The 16,128-nt window shown below is 44.7% G+C and overlaps 1 protein-coding gene across 2 annotated transcripts in view; it reads right to left on the reverse strand.

Annotated features, from left to right (window-relative positions):
• Nucleotides 1-16,128, reverse strand: part of RASAL2 (RAS protein activator like 2) — a 128,984-nt gene that overhangs the window by 15,243 nt on the left and 97,613 nt on the right. For both annotated transcript variants that reach the window (XM_075156874.1, XM_075156873.1), the window contains exons 7-14: nucleotides 15,559-15,657; nucleotides 14,186-14,740; nucleotides 11,667-11,811; nucleotides 8,237-8,381; nucleotides 7,104-7,340; nucleotides 6,198-6,399; nucleotides 3,286-3,485; nucleotides 1,456-2,317 (exon numbers count right to left, since the gene is read on the reverse strand). In XM_075156874.1, coding sequence (XP_075012975.1) covers nucleotides 1,456-2,317; nucleotides 3,286-3,485; nucleotides 6,198-6,399; nucleotides 7,104-7,340; nucleotides 8,237-8,381; nucleotides 11,667-11,811; nucleotides 14,186-14,740; nucleotides 15,559-15,657 — 2,445 coding nt within the window. The remainder of the gene's footprint in view (nucleotides 1-1,455; nucleotides 2,318-3,285; nucleotides 3,486-6,197; nucleotides 6,400-7,103; nucleotides 7,341-8,236; nucleotides 8,382-11,666; nucleotides 11,812-14,185; nucleotides 14,741-15,558; nucleotides 15,658-16,128) is intronic.

The raw sequence follows: 16,128 nt of genomic DNA on the forward strand, positions 1-16,128 counted from the left end.
GTGTTTCTGATCTCCTTGTACTTCAATGAACTGGAGGTATCAAAGTAGTTTTGAAGCCCTGATTGCTCCTGGGTTCCCAGGCATCATCCAGATTTTCCTCCTTTCACTGAAATGTTCAGGAGTTTGCCAAGAAAGCTACACCAACAGGAATACCAGTAAAACCTCTGGCAGAGCAGGAGCTCATGCTGGCAACTAAATTCTTCTGCCAGCCTTACCTTAAAAGCCAAAAGCCTTCCCCCTGCATAACCGTGTCTTCACCAGTGCTTTTGCCAACAGGGCTACGTCAGCAAGGAGGACCATAACCTCCTGCTCCTCGCGGATGTAGCTTCACCGGCAGCTTGGTGCAGTCTCAAGCTCAGGGGCTGCAACTTTCTGGAGTGAAAGTCCTCACTCGTGCTTGTGTGCAGAGCAGCATCCTTTCTAGAAGGTCTTGTGGAAAGCAGGAGCTTAAAAAATTTCCTTCAATACTAGGTAAGGTAAATCAAACGTGACCATGTTTGCCCTCATGGTGACCACTGAAGAAAACACTTAACCCCAAGGAATAGCACAGGTGTTGCCTTCAGGAGCCTCACCCTGCCCAGCTGATAAGTCTGTATGCACTAACACGACATTTTGAAAAACAACCACCTTCCCTCTGACCTGAAGATGAAGAGATTTTCTACCTTCGCTGTAGTGCCAAGCATTTAAATACTTATTTTCTCTTTAACATTAAATGCATTTAGGAAAAGTTTTTCATGCACAGCAAATCACAAGAGGATTTTTTCTTCTTCTCCCCCCCCCCCCAAGGTAAAGGAATGTTGGCTTTTTGACAGGAAAATCTTGATTTACAGTTGCCTATGAACAACTGATAAAGTGCATTAAGAGTTGGTACATATAAGCACTCCTTTCCAGAAAGTGTTTGCATTATTCATAGTTTGGGATGATTAATGAAAAAGCAGTATTTATTTGGGGACCAGCAATACATTGTTGCATCATGGCGAAATATAGATTTCTCCACACTTAGGACAACTGTACGTACTTATTATTTTGGCAGCAGTTTATTCTATGATATTTTATCTTTGTTTATTTCTCTGTTTTTAGGTAGCTATGCTTTTAAATTAGCACCACAGGGTAAATGCATTCTCATGTGGCAATCAACTACAGCTTGGAACAAAGCTGCTTCTATTCTTTTTTTTTTATTCGAGTTTTGTTTCTTTCAGCAGGCTTGCTCTACCTTAGGAAATGCAAAACATTTTTTTTTTTAATTTAGTACAAAAGCATCCAAAAATAACAGGTAAGCTAGGCTTGCCAAGCTTGTAGGGGTAACAAGCACGACTATTCCTTACACTTGCTACTGGCCACTTGCTTAAGTGCCAGTACTCTTGATTCAACTCAATGGTCAAAAAGCTTTGAAGGTCTATGCAGGAATCAGCTAAACATCAAAGCTGAAAGCACCTGGAAGAAGGCTTTCCTTACCTGCTGCGTTTGTTGCCTCTGAATTGCCCTCACCTTTGGGACAGGGCTCTCTCTGGAGGACGAGGACTGCTGCCGGGACCGGCTCCCGTTCTGAATGGGTTCGGTCACCACGGCCCCCGACACTGCCGACATGCTGCCCGTGCTCCGCAAGGAAGCGCTGTGCGGCAAGGACTGCGGCGCTTTGGCCCTGGCGCCCAGCCCGGCTTGGTCCATTTTGCGGATCTGTGCTTGGCTGCTGCTGTTCTGGCGGGGCAGCGCGATGGGGACGTGCTTGTCTGGGACCGTGTGGCGTCGGGAGAAGTCCTCGCTCTGCGTGCTGCGCTTGGTGAAGTCCTCCATGCTGCTGTTGCTGGGTCCGCTAAGTTTGAAGTCTTCGCTGTTGCTTCGGCTCCGGGAGCTGGCAGTGCTCAGGTTCTCCAGGCTGGAGTCCACAGAGGCCTTCGGCATCGGCGGGGTTGGGTTGTTGAGATGGTAAACCGGGTTCTGGAACGACAGAGGCTGGAGGCTGCCCTGTTGGTTCAAAGCCGGGTGCAGAGGCCTTCTCACCTGGGGAGCACTCTGGGGTGTGCTCTGAGTTTCCCAGAGCTGTTTGATGTTCGCCACCTGTGTGATAGAGAGCTGGCTGCCGGCCAAGCGCAAAGGCACATCGTGCATAATAGAAGCATGGTCAGTGTGAGCCGTGTGAGGATCCTGGAGGTCCATGAGAGAGACGCTACGTCCGTTGGGCAAGATGCTTTCCCTTTCATCCTTGTCGGAGTAAGTCATGCTCTGGGTGGATGCCTGCTGAACCAACAGCAAGGTCTTGCCCCTAAAATATCCATCTACATTTTCCTGGGTTGGAGACTTCAGCTTATGCAAGTCACTGTGGAGTGGAAAGGAATGTGGTTAATTTTTAAGCAGCCAAGACCCTGAGAGACCTGACCCAGAGAAGTCTTTCTACCTCATTTAACCTCCTCCCCTCATACGAAAGCTTCAAGGAACTAGATTTCTTTTTATGAGCTCTTTGTATTCAAGTCAGAACACACTCTTCCTTAATTACCACTTATCTTTGAGAATTACATTTGATTCAAGAAATGCTTCATCTTTATTTTTTTCACAGGTGAAATGCAAACCATTCCCACCAAATCCTTCCCCCTTAGACACTTCTGTCTCCAGCAAGACTTCAGAGCCCTTCAGATCCCACTTAACCCTTCGCCAACATCACGGATTGTGGGGGTCTGAAGATTCAACAGGAGTTGTGTGAAGGCTCCTGTAGATCGAGATGTAAGCTCCGAGGGCAGACACTTCCACCTGACAAAACTGGCCCTCATACCTGACAGCACAGAAACTACTCTGAGACCACAGCATCCAAGCTCTTTGGCAGTTCTGCCACGTCACAGCTTTTTGCTTCAGGTTAACAGCTACTACAGCGTGAGAAATGCTGCACTAAACAGAGGAGGGACTGTTTTTGCTATTCCACCAGTAACAAGTTCCACCTACAGCCCAGTTTTTCCATTAGCAGTAAATAAGTGGCCCGGTCACCAGAAGGAGACATTACGGCTGACTACGCATCCGGTCACTCAGACTGGCAGTAAATTGCAGAACTGTTCTTTAGCAGCTGAAGCCACTGACCCCTGGAGACATGTTTGAGTCCTGGGTAAGTGAAAAGCTTCAGGTCTCCAGTGCCACCTTGTGCACCCTCTTACTGGGACTGTGTATTCTCCGCGACTCCAAGCTCCCCGCTCCTACAGCTGACCTGGGCAGAGGGTTCAGGTGACGAAGCACTCAACTCTTAACAGGCTTAACAACCCCCTTGCCCACACCTTCCCTTGCGCTCTGGCTGTTACGTACCCATCAGTGGGGTCCTCAAATATCTTCTGAAGCCCTGAGGAGAGACTGCCACTGACGTTTGGACTGGAGCTGTGCTCAGTGAAACGCCTCAGCTGCTGCTGTATTGGTGTAGGGTTGGTCATTGATTTGGTGATATCAGCAAGAATACGAGGAAGAGGTCCCAGTTTTGCCACGGTCGCCTGTAGGAAGGAATTTTCACCCTAATTGGACAACAAGCACCGCGACATCCGCCAGTTTTTTTGATAACGATGCCCAGAGGCGGAGGGGTGGAGGTGGAAGGAAGGAGGGTGGGTGGTTGTGTGCGGGTGTGCCAGGACCGTAATGCAGTGTTACGGAGCAGCGTAACCACGGCGACGAGATGGATGGAGGAGACGAAACGGGGTGCAGCAGACATTGAGGAAAGAAAAGGAAATAGAAAAGAAATTAGGATTGACCCCCAAAAATAAAAATCATGCTCAATAAAACAAAACTATTGCCATTCCAATGCAAAACTATCATGCAAAGCAAACTAAGTCCAGGGTGGGTGAGGTCAAAGTGAAAACTACAGTATCTACTCATTAAAGGGCATTCAAAGACTACAGATTCAGCTAGAGGGGCAAACTTTCCAGGCAAAGGGTGTCATGTGGTAAAGGAAATGCATGCCAACAGACAAGGGGATGCGGCATTCAGGGGGATCATGAGAGAATCGCAAGGGTTGAGGGAGATGGGGAGAGGGAAGGTTTTCATGTCGTAAGCCTTTCGCTTTTGGCATCCTACACTGATGCCATCTTCTGTCGCACCCTGTTATCAAAAACTAAGGCATTCTTCCCTACTTAAAAGTGAAAAATAACTGCATGAAAACATCAATGATCCCAACATTATCACATCAGCCTGGGATTAAATGTGTAGCTGCTTGTTCAATTACGTGCTAGCTCAGCGTTGGCCAGGCTAGGATAAGAGCAGCTGACCTTCCAGCAAGGAAGGCTGCTCGTTCAGGCTCTTTATCTTTCTCTCCTCATTGGGTCACTGCTGGTTATATCATTTACAGGGCATCTTCAGCCTCTTGGGACTGCAGGAAGAAGGTGAAAGTGCTGGAGGTTTATATAATAAAGTAAAACTCTGCTACAAAGATCACGTTCTTTCAAAGATATCCTTATTTTTCCTGTAAGCAGGTATTCAGTCAGTTTAGCTCCCGAGAAAGGTCTCTTTACAGACACTTTCGTATAGCACTTCTTCTGTGCCTAGTAAAATCTCTGAGGTGACTCCTCTCATCTTTTCCCAGTCATTACCTACACTAAAGCAGTATTGCAATGTAACTTTACCCCTTAATTCTCTTTTTAGCAAACCACTACACCAGCTCCCAAGGGCCTGTTAGAATAGATCCGGGCGCCTAACCTACAGAAAGGGCAAAGCAGCTCTGCTTTGACTGTTTATGCAGGTCTGGCTCCTCCCTCTCCTCGCTGCCCAAGACATTTACGACCGTTGCATTCAGAGAGCAGCTCACAATAACTAACACCAAATCCACAGATCCATTTGCAGTTCTAAAGACTGGAGCTGCGTTTCTCTTGACTTAATGCCTGACCAGCTGGAGGGAGATGGCAGTGTTCCCTGCACTGGTGGGTTTACCCCAATTTATAGAAATGGAGGATCTGGTTCTTTTGGATGCTCACTTTGCCTGTTTTCCTGAAGCTGCTGAACCGTCTTTATAGCTGACTTTGCTGCCTGCGACATTTTGAATGTACACTGCGTGCATGTATGAGGCAAACGGAAAAACAAGATCATAAATTGTTATCAGACTAAGATTAACTAAGATTAATATATATTGCCTTTTTGAGTCAAGGACATTTCAATTTACGCTGATGCAACAAGCTCATTTTTTTGTTTTCTGTTTTAAATAACGTACTGTGAGAAAACAGACAGCCAACAAATAACTATTTTGGCAAACTTTAATGCCATAAAAATATTAAGAGTGCATTGCAATTCACCTCACCTCTCCAGTTTCAAAAGAAAGAATAATATAAATGGAATATGGACAAAATAATGCACCTCTAAAAGTTGAAATATGGAACAGTTCCAAGCACTTGCAAAAAAAAAAATGACTCACAGCTCAGCTTTTCTGGGTCTTATCAACTACCTTTGCTATCAAGGTTTTAATGATTTTGGATCCTGCAAAGCCACACAGCTAAGGAAGAGCAAACTGCTGCCTTTTTCATTCTATCGCTAATTGGAAGCAATGCTTACTGTTGGCAATGTCTATTTGCGATCAGCAGAACAGAATCTGGACAACGCATACGACTCCAGCACAATACACAGCAGAAAGCATCTTGCTTTTGTTACAGGATAAAACTGAGAGTGGATCCAGGTTTTTACACCGCACCCTCTTGTATACTAAAAACTAATCCAAAGGCTACAGAAATGAAGACATCACAGCAGGCTTTGGATCAGGTCTTTAATGAGAACAGTTCTGCCTGGCCAACACATTACTCCACCAGAGCTGGGCAGGGTAGGGCCTGGTGTGCAGCAAAGTACCTCCATTAGCATCAAAAAGGGCACTGCAACGTTTTTATTTTCTGTCCAAACACCCTCCCTGTTTTCCAGCTCACTTAGGAGAAAGGACCGGCTGCTCAGGGAATTCCAGGTCTACTTTTAAGCGATGCCCTCTCCACCATTTAACACCCGTCCTTACTTAAGGCTCTGCAAAGTGTTTGCACTACTGCTGAAGACCAACCACTTCGCATGCCCCGCTTTAGGCCCCGATCTGAAATCACGGAAAGAGCAATTGTGAAATACCACTACCAAACATTCCTCTCAAAAGCTGTTGAATAAGTTCTCCCCAAAGCAGGCTTCAGCTGCTCCCTTGATGTTTCCTAGTGTTTACTGTTGCTACGATACAATCGCCGGATTCACCCTCCTGGGCCTCCAGCCTGCTTTACCTTATCAAGCTGGGACACAACCTCCCATAAGAGGGAATGCAAAACTGAGAGCTCTCTGCCCAGGTCGATGTAGCCCTCAAATCCAGGCATGTTTGAGATGGTATCTGGATTAGAGATCTCCAGGAGAAAACGCTTCATTCCTCCCCACTCATGTTCCAAAAAATCGTTCATGAAGGCCATATACTCTTCCTTGTTACCAAACCTGCAGGAAAGGGGAGGGGGGGAAACCCAGTCAATAACCTCCACACAAAATACAGAGTACAAGCGCTTATAGACAATTACTCAAACGCTTAACTTTAGACCTGCCTTTCTGAAGATTTGGGCTGGGAGAAAAAAACCTGGACAATTTAAAGGATTCACTCCTTTCTTGGACTTATTTAAATACTAGTAATTCACTGTTCATATTATGATCAAGGGCTCAACACATCTCTCCCTCCTCCCTCCCACAGACACCTTTTTCTCTTCTCCTCTTCTCTGCATCCCCTCCCCTGTAAGACACATGCCATGCCCTTTGCATGATCCAGCTGGGAATTCTGGAGGAAGAAAGGAGGAAAATTATGATCTTTGGTGGGAACAGGCTTTTTTTCTTTTGAAATAGCATACACGCTGACATGCTAATGCATGGCTCCTCTTGGTTTTATACCGCGTCCCCTCTACTGAATTCAACACAGCCCAAATCTGCATGTGAAAAGGAGAATTTATCTAGCTCAGCGCCGAGGTGTCTCAAGGGGAACAGCGCTCACATGTAAGTGAGAATTTCCTCCTTTTCTAAAGCTGACTTCAATTTGCCAGAGAATCAGCCACCTGCAAACATGACTACCAAGCAGGGCTCTCCTTGCTCCACAGCAGCCTGCAGTGACTTGCACCCCTAGAGGCACAGATTTCAGTTTTATTGCCACCACCTACTTAGCAAAATTGGCGAGATTCTGAATGACTTTAGCAATAAGTGTGAGTGTGCGAGACGTCCGGTCGTCAGGATACTCCTGCATGAGGCTAAAGAGGCTGGGGGACATGATAGCGGGGCACAGGAAGCGGAGGAAGAGGGAGGCACTGATCAGGCGTTCACTGATGTCCTGCTTGCCCCTGCTCAGGCACTGCTGCTTCCAAGATGCAAATACTTCCTTCAGCTCACGAGGGAACACGCTGAAAAACAATAAACCAGGAAATAAAATCGCATGGGCAATGAGATGCAACAAGTTGAACTGGTGACCAATCACCTGAAATAATTATCTGTGAGAAAACATCATCGGCTCTTCCCCCCCTCCCTTTTCTCTCTCTAGGCTAGGAAATGTCATTAGGCATCTATTCTTAGATCCCCATTTAATCTGGTGATGCTTAAGTAGTCTTTAAAACATCCCTTGTTCATATATGTTAAGTGAAGCCATTTTCAGACACGCTGATTTGCGAGCTAAGAACTACTTATCCATCGCTACCCTGGAGCAAACAGGGCGTTAGAATATTAAAACCAAACTGAACCAAGCTGAACTCATCTCCATAACTGAAACTCTTATTTTGCTTGTTAAGCTCTCTCAGTATTTCCCGTGTGCTTCGTCCTGAAGCAGAAAGGCCCTTCTTCTTTCACTACTACTCAGAAACAGAGATTAATAGAAATCTCTCTGCCAACGTTTCCTCCCTGTGATTTCCTGTCCAATTCCACAGATCTAAAAGGTCTGAAAGTTTTCTATACACGTCAAAACTTTCAGCTTTTTATTCCAAGCTCAAGCTAAGCTGTTATCTTCTCACTTTATTCCCTCTTTATTCAGCCACAGCTCAGTATGTGTTCCCTTGGCAAAGTATTTCAGCAGAAGCTCCTGTCAGGTACAGTGTGTGGGACTGCAACCCCTCAGTTTGGGCACAAGTTCCACCTGCAATATGGTGTCACACGTAGGAAGGTAGTGAGGAAAGGAAACGAAGGCAGTCCCAGAAGATAGATGGGTCTATGCTATTTCCCTGTACAACTGCTGTTTTCTTATCTTCAGAGGAGGAATGGGCACCCTCTAAGCAAATGACCTAATGGGGGAGAAGGGGAGATGCCTCACCAGTAAGAATTGATAATCTTGCAGAAGGCCAGCTCACAACACATTTTCAGGTTGCTCTGATGATCTGTTAATTCACTGGATGAACATTTGCTGGGATCCACTTCACAGTTTTCATCTGACTCATACAAAGCCTTGATAAACTCCCCTGGACAAAGGGAAGAGGATGACAAACCAGGGTAGTTACATGAAAAGCCTCCTTGACACACCTTTAAATCCTCCTTATGCCTTTCCTTGGCAACTGCCTCTTCTGCTCCCTGTGTCTGCAATACAGCCTCCAGACACCAGATGTTGGGGACAGGGCTCCTCCCAGCTCTTTCAGAACAAAGCACTTGCCATACCAGATCAGACGGCCGGTGCTCTGATGCTTCAGCCTCCTGTGCCCTCGCTGCCCCCAAATACAGGTGCAGTAACAGGATGGCTTTGCTTATAAACCCTGCAGACACTTCACTTATAGCCTAAAGAACAGGATTTGACTTTGTATTCAAATTGTATTATCAACTACAAAGTTACCCACAGTCTTAAGAAATGAAGCTGTGCTATTCGTCTTCATAATTTCCTCAGGAAATGTACTTGACAATGCTATTTATTTTTATTACTTCTAAATTTACCATTTTTTTAAATTTTAAAAAGTGTCACCTTGCTCTTGAGTAAGAATAATACCCCAGTGCTAGCTAGATACTCCTAATTTTCTCAACCTCTTATCAACACTTTACAACATTTTTATAGCCTGCATCTTTCAAAATCCTTTGCATTTCTGTCATCCTTCTCTTACGGCATCACGACAGAAACTGGACACATACAAAACCAGATGAAGTTTCCTTTGTTTGACATATTGGAATGAACTCTTACTAGTTTTCCTCCTATATATGCTAGCACACCAAGTGATTTTTAAACCGTTGTTGTTCACTAGGAAAAACTCTTTATTCATTCATTTAATGATTCAATGTCTTTTAAGTTCATCTCCTCAGATGATCTTGCTGGCTCCGAGCTAACGCCACAAGGCTTGTTTGTGCAAAAGCTTTGTTTTCACAAAAACCCTTAAACACCTCCCAACCCCCCTCCCCGAATCTCAAGTCAGCGCTGTTCTTGCAAGCAAAGCAGGCAGCACATTTTCTTAAGCTTTTTTTTTTGTTGGGGTCCAAAATATTTCTGCTGAGGGCATCTAGATCACTTATTTGCAAAACTCTCAGCATCCCTTCTGTTGAGCCAATTCTGTTTTAACTGTTGTTTACTGGATAATATTTTGTTTTCCTTAAACACATTTGAAACTTACTCTTTGTGGTCCACAAGAGCCTGCCTTAATCATATATTAAGATGCTCTTATAGATGTATTAAACAGCTAATACCAAGCGTAATGTTGTTAATCCTTTCAAAGAACATGGCATCTGAGCAAAATGACATTTAAAACTTGACAAAAAATTAGATGGGTATATTGTCATGAGCAACCTTGCCCTGAGCTACAGACAAGCTGGATGACCTTAGGGGGATTTTCCATCTCCCATGTCCCTGATTTACAATCTTATCACTCAGCACCGATGCTCTAAATGATGTATTAGAAGTCATTAATTTTACAATATTTTTATGTAATTACTGCACATTAAGGGGCTTGGAGTCAGATGTAATATACTGGTCCCACAGCCGGTCGTTCGGTCTGCTGAAAAGCATAGCACCAAGTAATATGCTGCTCATTTCTCCATACCAGGCGAGAGCCTAGGACTATGACTTATGCTCAGCAGTTCCACCCATGAGAATAAGACTACCAGAACAGGCTCATTACACTTAAGAAATGGCCAAAATGCATATAATCACAGACCTGACTATACTGACCCTTGGAGCACTAATTTAGCCAACTACCTCCTTGATGACTTGCCAGTGTCTAGGATTGCCGAGGACAAGCGAGACTGCTGGGAAAGCAAGCTGCCTTTTTTGTTTGGTTTGGTTTTTGTGAAGGGATGTGGTGTGGGACTTGGCTTTGGCCTGATCTTGTTTCTCTTGAATCAATTTCCAAAGCTGTCTTCATCCAAGAAACAACAGGGGGATGGATGGGTGGCTCATTGTGCAATCTTGGGTAAGAAAGATTGTGTGGAGTTGGTACAAGCTAACTGTAGCGCGGCTGTGAGTTTCTTCGGAAGAGAGCATGAACATTTTGGTCCTCTTTATTGCAACATCAGTTGCGTGGACAGTAATTCCCAAGGCAGCGGCTTACGACTAGAGCAGAACCTTTTGGTGGAGAGGGGACAATAATACAGTTATCAGAATCCACCCTGGTATGTAACCATGGACATTAAGACCCCGCCAGGGAAATGGAGTAGGACATCACAGGTTGGCCAGGCAGTTTTAATGAGGCGGTGAATAAAGAGCGCTTTGGATAAACACAGGCAAGAGGCTCCCTAGACAGTCTGCATCTTGATCTCCTGCCCTGTGCTGCTCAGTAGCCCTGCAGCCCCACTCCCTCCGGCCATGTTTGCCTAAGGATTTTTGTTGGGGCAAGGTACCAGTTTAAAAGGTTAACACGGATGTTTATGAATTAATTGCTCCATGGCAAAGGTAAGGGCTGAGCAAGTCCAAGGGTCACTCTGGAACGTGCCAGCATTACCAATAGTTGCAGCTGAAGCATCTGGAAATGAGTTTTCTTGTACTACCTGCATTCAACCCAAGCGCTAGGATGGGCATCTCGCACTTAACTCTTGTTAACATCATAGCTAACATGTGCTGTTAACTACAACGGCAAGCGAAGGAGACTGACTGGAGACACCCCCAGCAATACGCACTTGTGGATGAGAACTTGGGTTGCCAACCAGATACCCCGAGTATATCTAACACCCTAGGTGGTGGCACTTTGGCCTAGTGATTGCAGGAGCTTCGTTAACATAAAAGGAGATTAGTGAAATATACACTGCACATTCACAACCCTTTCTGAAATCTCCACTTAATTGTATCGCACCTGATACCGGATTCACTCCTGATTCCACAACACAAGGTATTGGTCTCAGTTTCCTCTGTTAAACTTTGTGTCAAAACCCCTTTTTTAAGCCTGTTCGCGTATCAGATGGAACAATCACCGTTGCCCACAAATCAACTGCAGTATTACACCTCTTCATCACAGCTAGAGACACAAAAGAAGGTTGCCCAGAAAAACATACTGTGGTGACACAAACTTTAAGAGGGACTCGGCTATATCAAATCAAGTTTGCCTTTCCTTGGGCGCTGCTACGGCTGGCACCAAAGAGCATCTTCCTCTGCGTGGAGGAAGGGCATCGAGAGTAAGACAGCATATATTTTGCTATCTGGATACTAGACGCCTGGGCTCGGTGCGGAGGCAGTTTCTTCCCCTCCCAGGTTTCTAGGCGCACGAGGCTTCAGTCGCGTTGCAGACAGTTCAGGGTTAGCCCTTGCAATGCAAACAGGTGACGGACAGGCACTTTCTTACCTAGTGCATCGTGAAGATACTTCTGCCCTACCAACTTTAGGTATTCCTCAATAGCTTTGGTAGCAAGTGTGTTCTCCCTGAAGATCAAGACATCGTGCTCCCCACAACGATCTACCTCAGACATCACCAAATCCGTCAAGAAGTCCTGAAGAAAAAGGTCAAATGGCAAAAGGTTATTTTAACCAGACTCAGTCACGCCAGGCTAACTGCAGAAGCCAAGAAGGAAGAATAAACAGAGGAGCCAGAGGATTACAGAAATAATTTCCCAGCTTGGGACAAGGGGTGCAGATGCTACATGTAGTATGGGCCAAGGAAATAGCTAGGATTCCTCTTGGGTTTATTATATTTATAAATGTTATAGATCATAAATTATAAACGGAGAAGCAAATATCTCTAACAGAAAACCTTTACAGCCAAGCTTGTGTTTCAGTTTAAAACCTGAACAGAAACCCTCACCGGTTTGTTTATCAGTGGGTTTCTCTGCTGAAAGAAATGGTGGTATTACGTTTACCTTTTAATACTGAATATTACATTAGAAACTTGGACTTAAAAATCCAAGCTGGAAATTAGGCACAAGTTCTTACAGCTTGGTGAAATTTAAATAAGAAGAATGGCTTATATCAATTAAATCCACAAACCAAAAGCAGTTCAGGATTTGGGAAAAAAGTTAACATAGCTGCTGTGGATCTATATGGCTTAACTTGAACTGTATTCAAATGCCCGGGCAGGAACTATCAGCAAGTCTTGACAGTGAATAACCTCTTGATATAGGGTCTAATTCTATAGTAATACTTATTTCCTGAAGTGATAATTTTATGTGAGTCAAGGACGCTCAGCATTTCACAAGAAATACTCAGTATTTTGCAAGATCCAATTTCAGCCACTCCAGGAGTTCTCTGGGAGAGCAAGCATATTTCTCCTTTTTTTTTTTTTAAACTGTTCCAAAAAAAAAAAAAGAACAAAAAAAAAAAAGAACCCCCAAAAACAAAACACCACCCTGAATTACGGCTGAGTGATAACTGTGACTTGCTGGTTCTGCTGCAAACAGCAACATCCTGCAAACAGTTCAAAGAGTGCTGTAGTAAGGTTTCATAACCCCATTAACTACAGAAGCCATAAAGCACTGCTAGCATATGAGTGTAAAATATGCAGAACAAATTATATGTGATAAATATAGATCAAAAATACATTTAGTGCTCTTGGTTTTCAATCCATTATTGCTGTTTCTTTTCAGCAAAATCTGAGAGAATTATTTTCACCTGGCACAAACTGGGAACATCCAGCTGCATCACCACCAACACAGTGTGACCTGGAAACGTACCCTCTTTGCAGCCTAAGCTTTAGGTTATGGCAGCCTAAGCTGCTCAATGCTTCCAGTCAACAGAGGTTCAAACGTTCAAGCACTAGGAAGGCAAAGTTATAACACTAATTTATCTCCCTGTTGCAGCTAGCACTGCAGGAATCCAGAGCCTGCTTTCCAGGAGGATTTCAACACAACCCTTCAGGAGCTGTCCCAGCTACCAGCTTCTCTTGATCAGACAAACAACTTGGTAAGAAACGAGTTCCTATCACGCACTGTCACAGAGCACCAGCCTTTCAGAGACGTACATCAAGGGGAGAACAGGAGAGAGTGTCATATGATTATGCCAACATAAAAGGACCTTTTCGGAGCAGTTAAATTAGGCTGTCCCTTGGATGTCGCTTACGGCCCATCCTTCCACATCTCCAATCCTCTAACTTGTGTTTGGTCACGCTTAACTTGCTCTAGCTGGAATTACTGGAAGAAGCGGGCTACAGCTTGGTACTACTCACACACCCACTTGGCAGGCAGCATCCAGATAAATCAACGCTTGTTAATGCGTCTCACATTTCCCGAGACCTACAGGATATTCTCCCACAATCTATTTGAAGAAACCGAGGCTCACTCCAACTGCTGCCTCACAGGGAACCATCAGTGTGCACCCAGAAGTCCTAATAACATCCGTGGGGCAGGCGGGATCACCATTAACCAAGTACAGATTCTCCAAATGGCTGTTCAAACGCTGACCAAATCAATGTTAGCATTGATTAGCTGACTTAGCACTGAATCAACAATGGCACCCTGCTGCTTACTGTGTCAGAGACTTATTTATAGAAGTAATTCGCCGGTCTACTAATCTCTTGCTTACTTATTTCTTACCCTGTATCATGATTTTAGAAAGTCAGAAAAGGTTCAGGAACACTCAAGTGCAGGCCCTAACTGGAAGTTATATAGTCCTCCCGCTTATGCTTTGTACACAGCATCATTAACCTTTGTATCAACTCCTAATCATTGTTGGTATCGTGCCTACCTACATGCCTTCCTGGTAGATGCAATTGTCCAAGTCTTTTCAAATACTTTTGAGGTCCTTTTCTCAGCCTTACCCCATCAGGCACCTTCTGTTCTTGCTTATGGTCATGCCATCCTACTTTCTAGCTGAAAAGATATCACCTATGACCAGCGAGAGGGCGTCGTTTTGACAGGAGCTGCCTGTTCTTACCTTAGCTCTCCCAGTGCTCTGAAGAATGTGCACCAAAGCACAAGCCATCTCTTCCTTATTCCTTACGCTGATCACAGGTTCCAGCACAGAGCACAGCATAGTGTAGTTGCTAGTAACAAACTCTGCAAATTCTTTGTATTGCTCCATGGGCAAGATGGTGATGGTCTGATAACGGGACTTTATCCGAATGGAAGGTCCCCCTGATTTCCCTTTGTTGGGTGTAGGTGTGCTGACTGGGTACCATTTTTCCACAAACTGGCGACCGGTTACACTGGCCATGGGAATGTTGACCAGGCCTACGTAATTGTTCTTGTCCTTTTTCTTCTTCTTCTCCACATCCTTGTAGATGTGAACTGTGATGCTGTGAAGAGGTGGGAGGCCGTAGAACTCAAAGTGCTCTCCCCAGAAAATGTTGTCCGCTTTTGTTTTGCTGGTGGTGCGGGCGAAGAGAGTGTCATCAAGGCACAGCTCACAGAAGTATTTCTTCTTGGGGGCCAGGTCCTTTGCCTCGATGATCCAGAGACGGAGCACATTTTCAGCTCGACGGCAGTTGTCCTGTGCAGAAGAAAGAGCTCAGCTTTGATTCAGAATCCCTAAAAAATTGAACATTTTTTCTTCTAAAGCAGCAGCAAAGGGCTGCCTTTTGTGTCCGTGGCAGGGACAGAATCAGAATTCAGAATCAGATTCTCTGATCTTCAGAATCAGAATCTCTAGAAAATCGGACATATTCTAAAGTAGAGGCAAAGGGCTGTCTTTTGCATGTCAAAGGTGGGGACTAGAACATTTTTCTTCTCAAAAAGCTGTCTTTGAAATGGTTCAGAAAACAAACACTCTGCACAGGAGCCCCTCAAAAGCCGCTAGACTGGCATGGCAGACTGCATTGCTTACTCTCGTGAATAACTCCAAGAGCACTGTTAGCCTGTCCCTCCATAGTATGCCAACTCTGGAGGTGACTTATCAGATATTTCCAGCCGATCAATAACTTGACCCCCCTCTTCTCACTCCGGCTCAAACTCCTTTTGTTGTTTCCCCCTCTCCCCCGCAAACTGTGCCCCCACAGTAAAAGATGAAACCTATGAAGCCACGTCCCATCCTTCTGAGGTGCACGGTATCAGAAATCCAGTCTGAAATGTCGTAAGCAGGCACTGGGGCGGGGATCAGGAAGCATGCCGACATGTATTTATTCATTAAAGGTTTGACCTACTGTACTCGCTAGAATAGCACACAGTGGCTTTTGATACACTGATGAGCGGACTTCTCCCCAGACTAAATTAATTGCGCATGCATCTGTGGGAAGCCCTGGTACACTGGACTAAAATACAATCACACCACCTCCATTCCCCCGGTAATCTTATTTCCGCGGTTCCTATTACCTTATTCGGCTGCACTGTTCTGCGTAGGTTTTCCATCCACTTGTCTCTCTCTGCTGCAGAGGAACAGCTGAAGCATTTACTGCCACTGGAGTAGGTTACCTGGAATATATAAATGACAGGCTGAGTTCAGGCAAGCCTAGGAGACATGTAAGAGGCTGCAAAAAGCAAGGAAGACGATGAGCAATGCTTGAACAACAAAGTAAATATGAAAAAGGCAGGAAAACAATATGGGAGCCTAGAAGGCAGAAAGGTTAAAAGGCCCACAAAATGTAGAGAGAAAAAAACCAGTCGGTTCAAATTAATATAAAACTGAAGAAACATATGAGGAGCATCAGAGGCTCCTCTTAAAGACTTTTAAACAAGGCTTTAATCAACCAGTTCATTTATTTTTTTGAAAACAACTTGTTAATTGATCCATAGCTATTAAATGCTTGCAGTTTTCCCCGTTAAGTCCCAGAGGCAGATGATTTGGTTACTAACAGCGTGAAGACAGACAGAACTAACAATGTATTAACAGAAGGCAAAACACACTGGAAATGGTGTCATCAGTAAATACAAAACATTTCCAAG

Source organism: Calonectris borealis, chromosome 8 (assembly GCF_964195595.1).
Source record: "Calonectris borealis chromosome 8, bCalBor7.hap1.2, whole genome shotgun sequence".
In the NCBI taxonomy this organism is placed as follows: domain Eukaryota; kingdom Metazoa; phylum Chordata; class Aves; order Procellariiformes; family Procellariidae; genus Calonectris; species Calonectris borealis.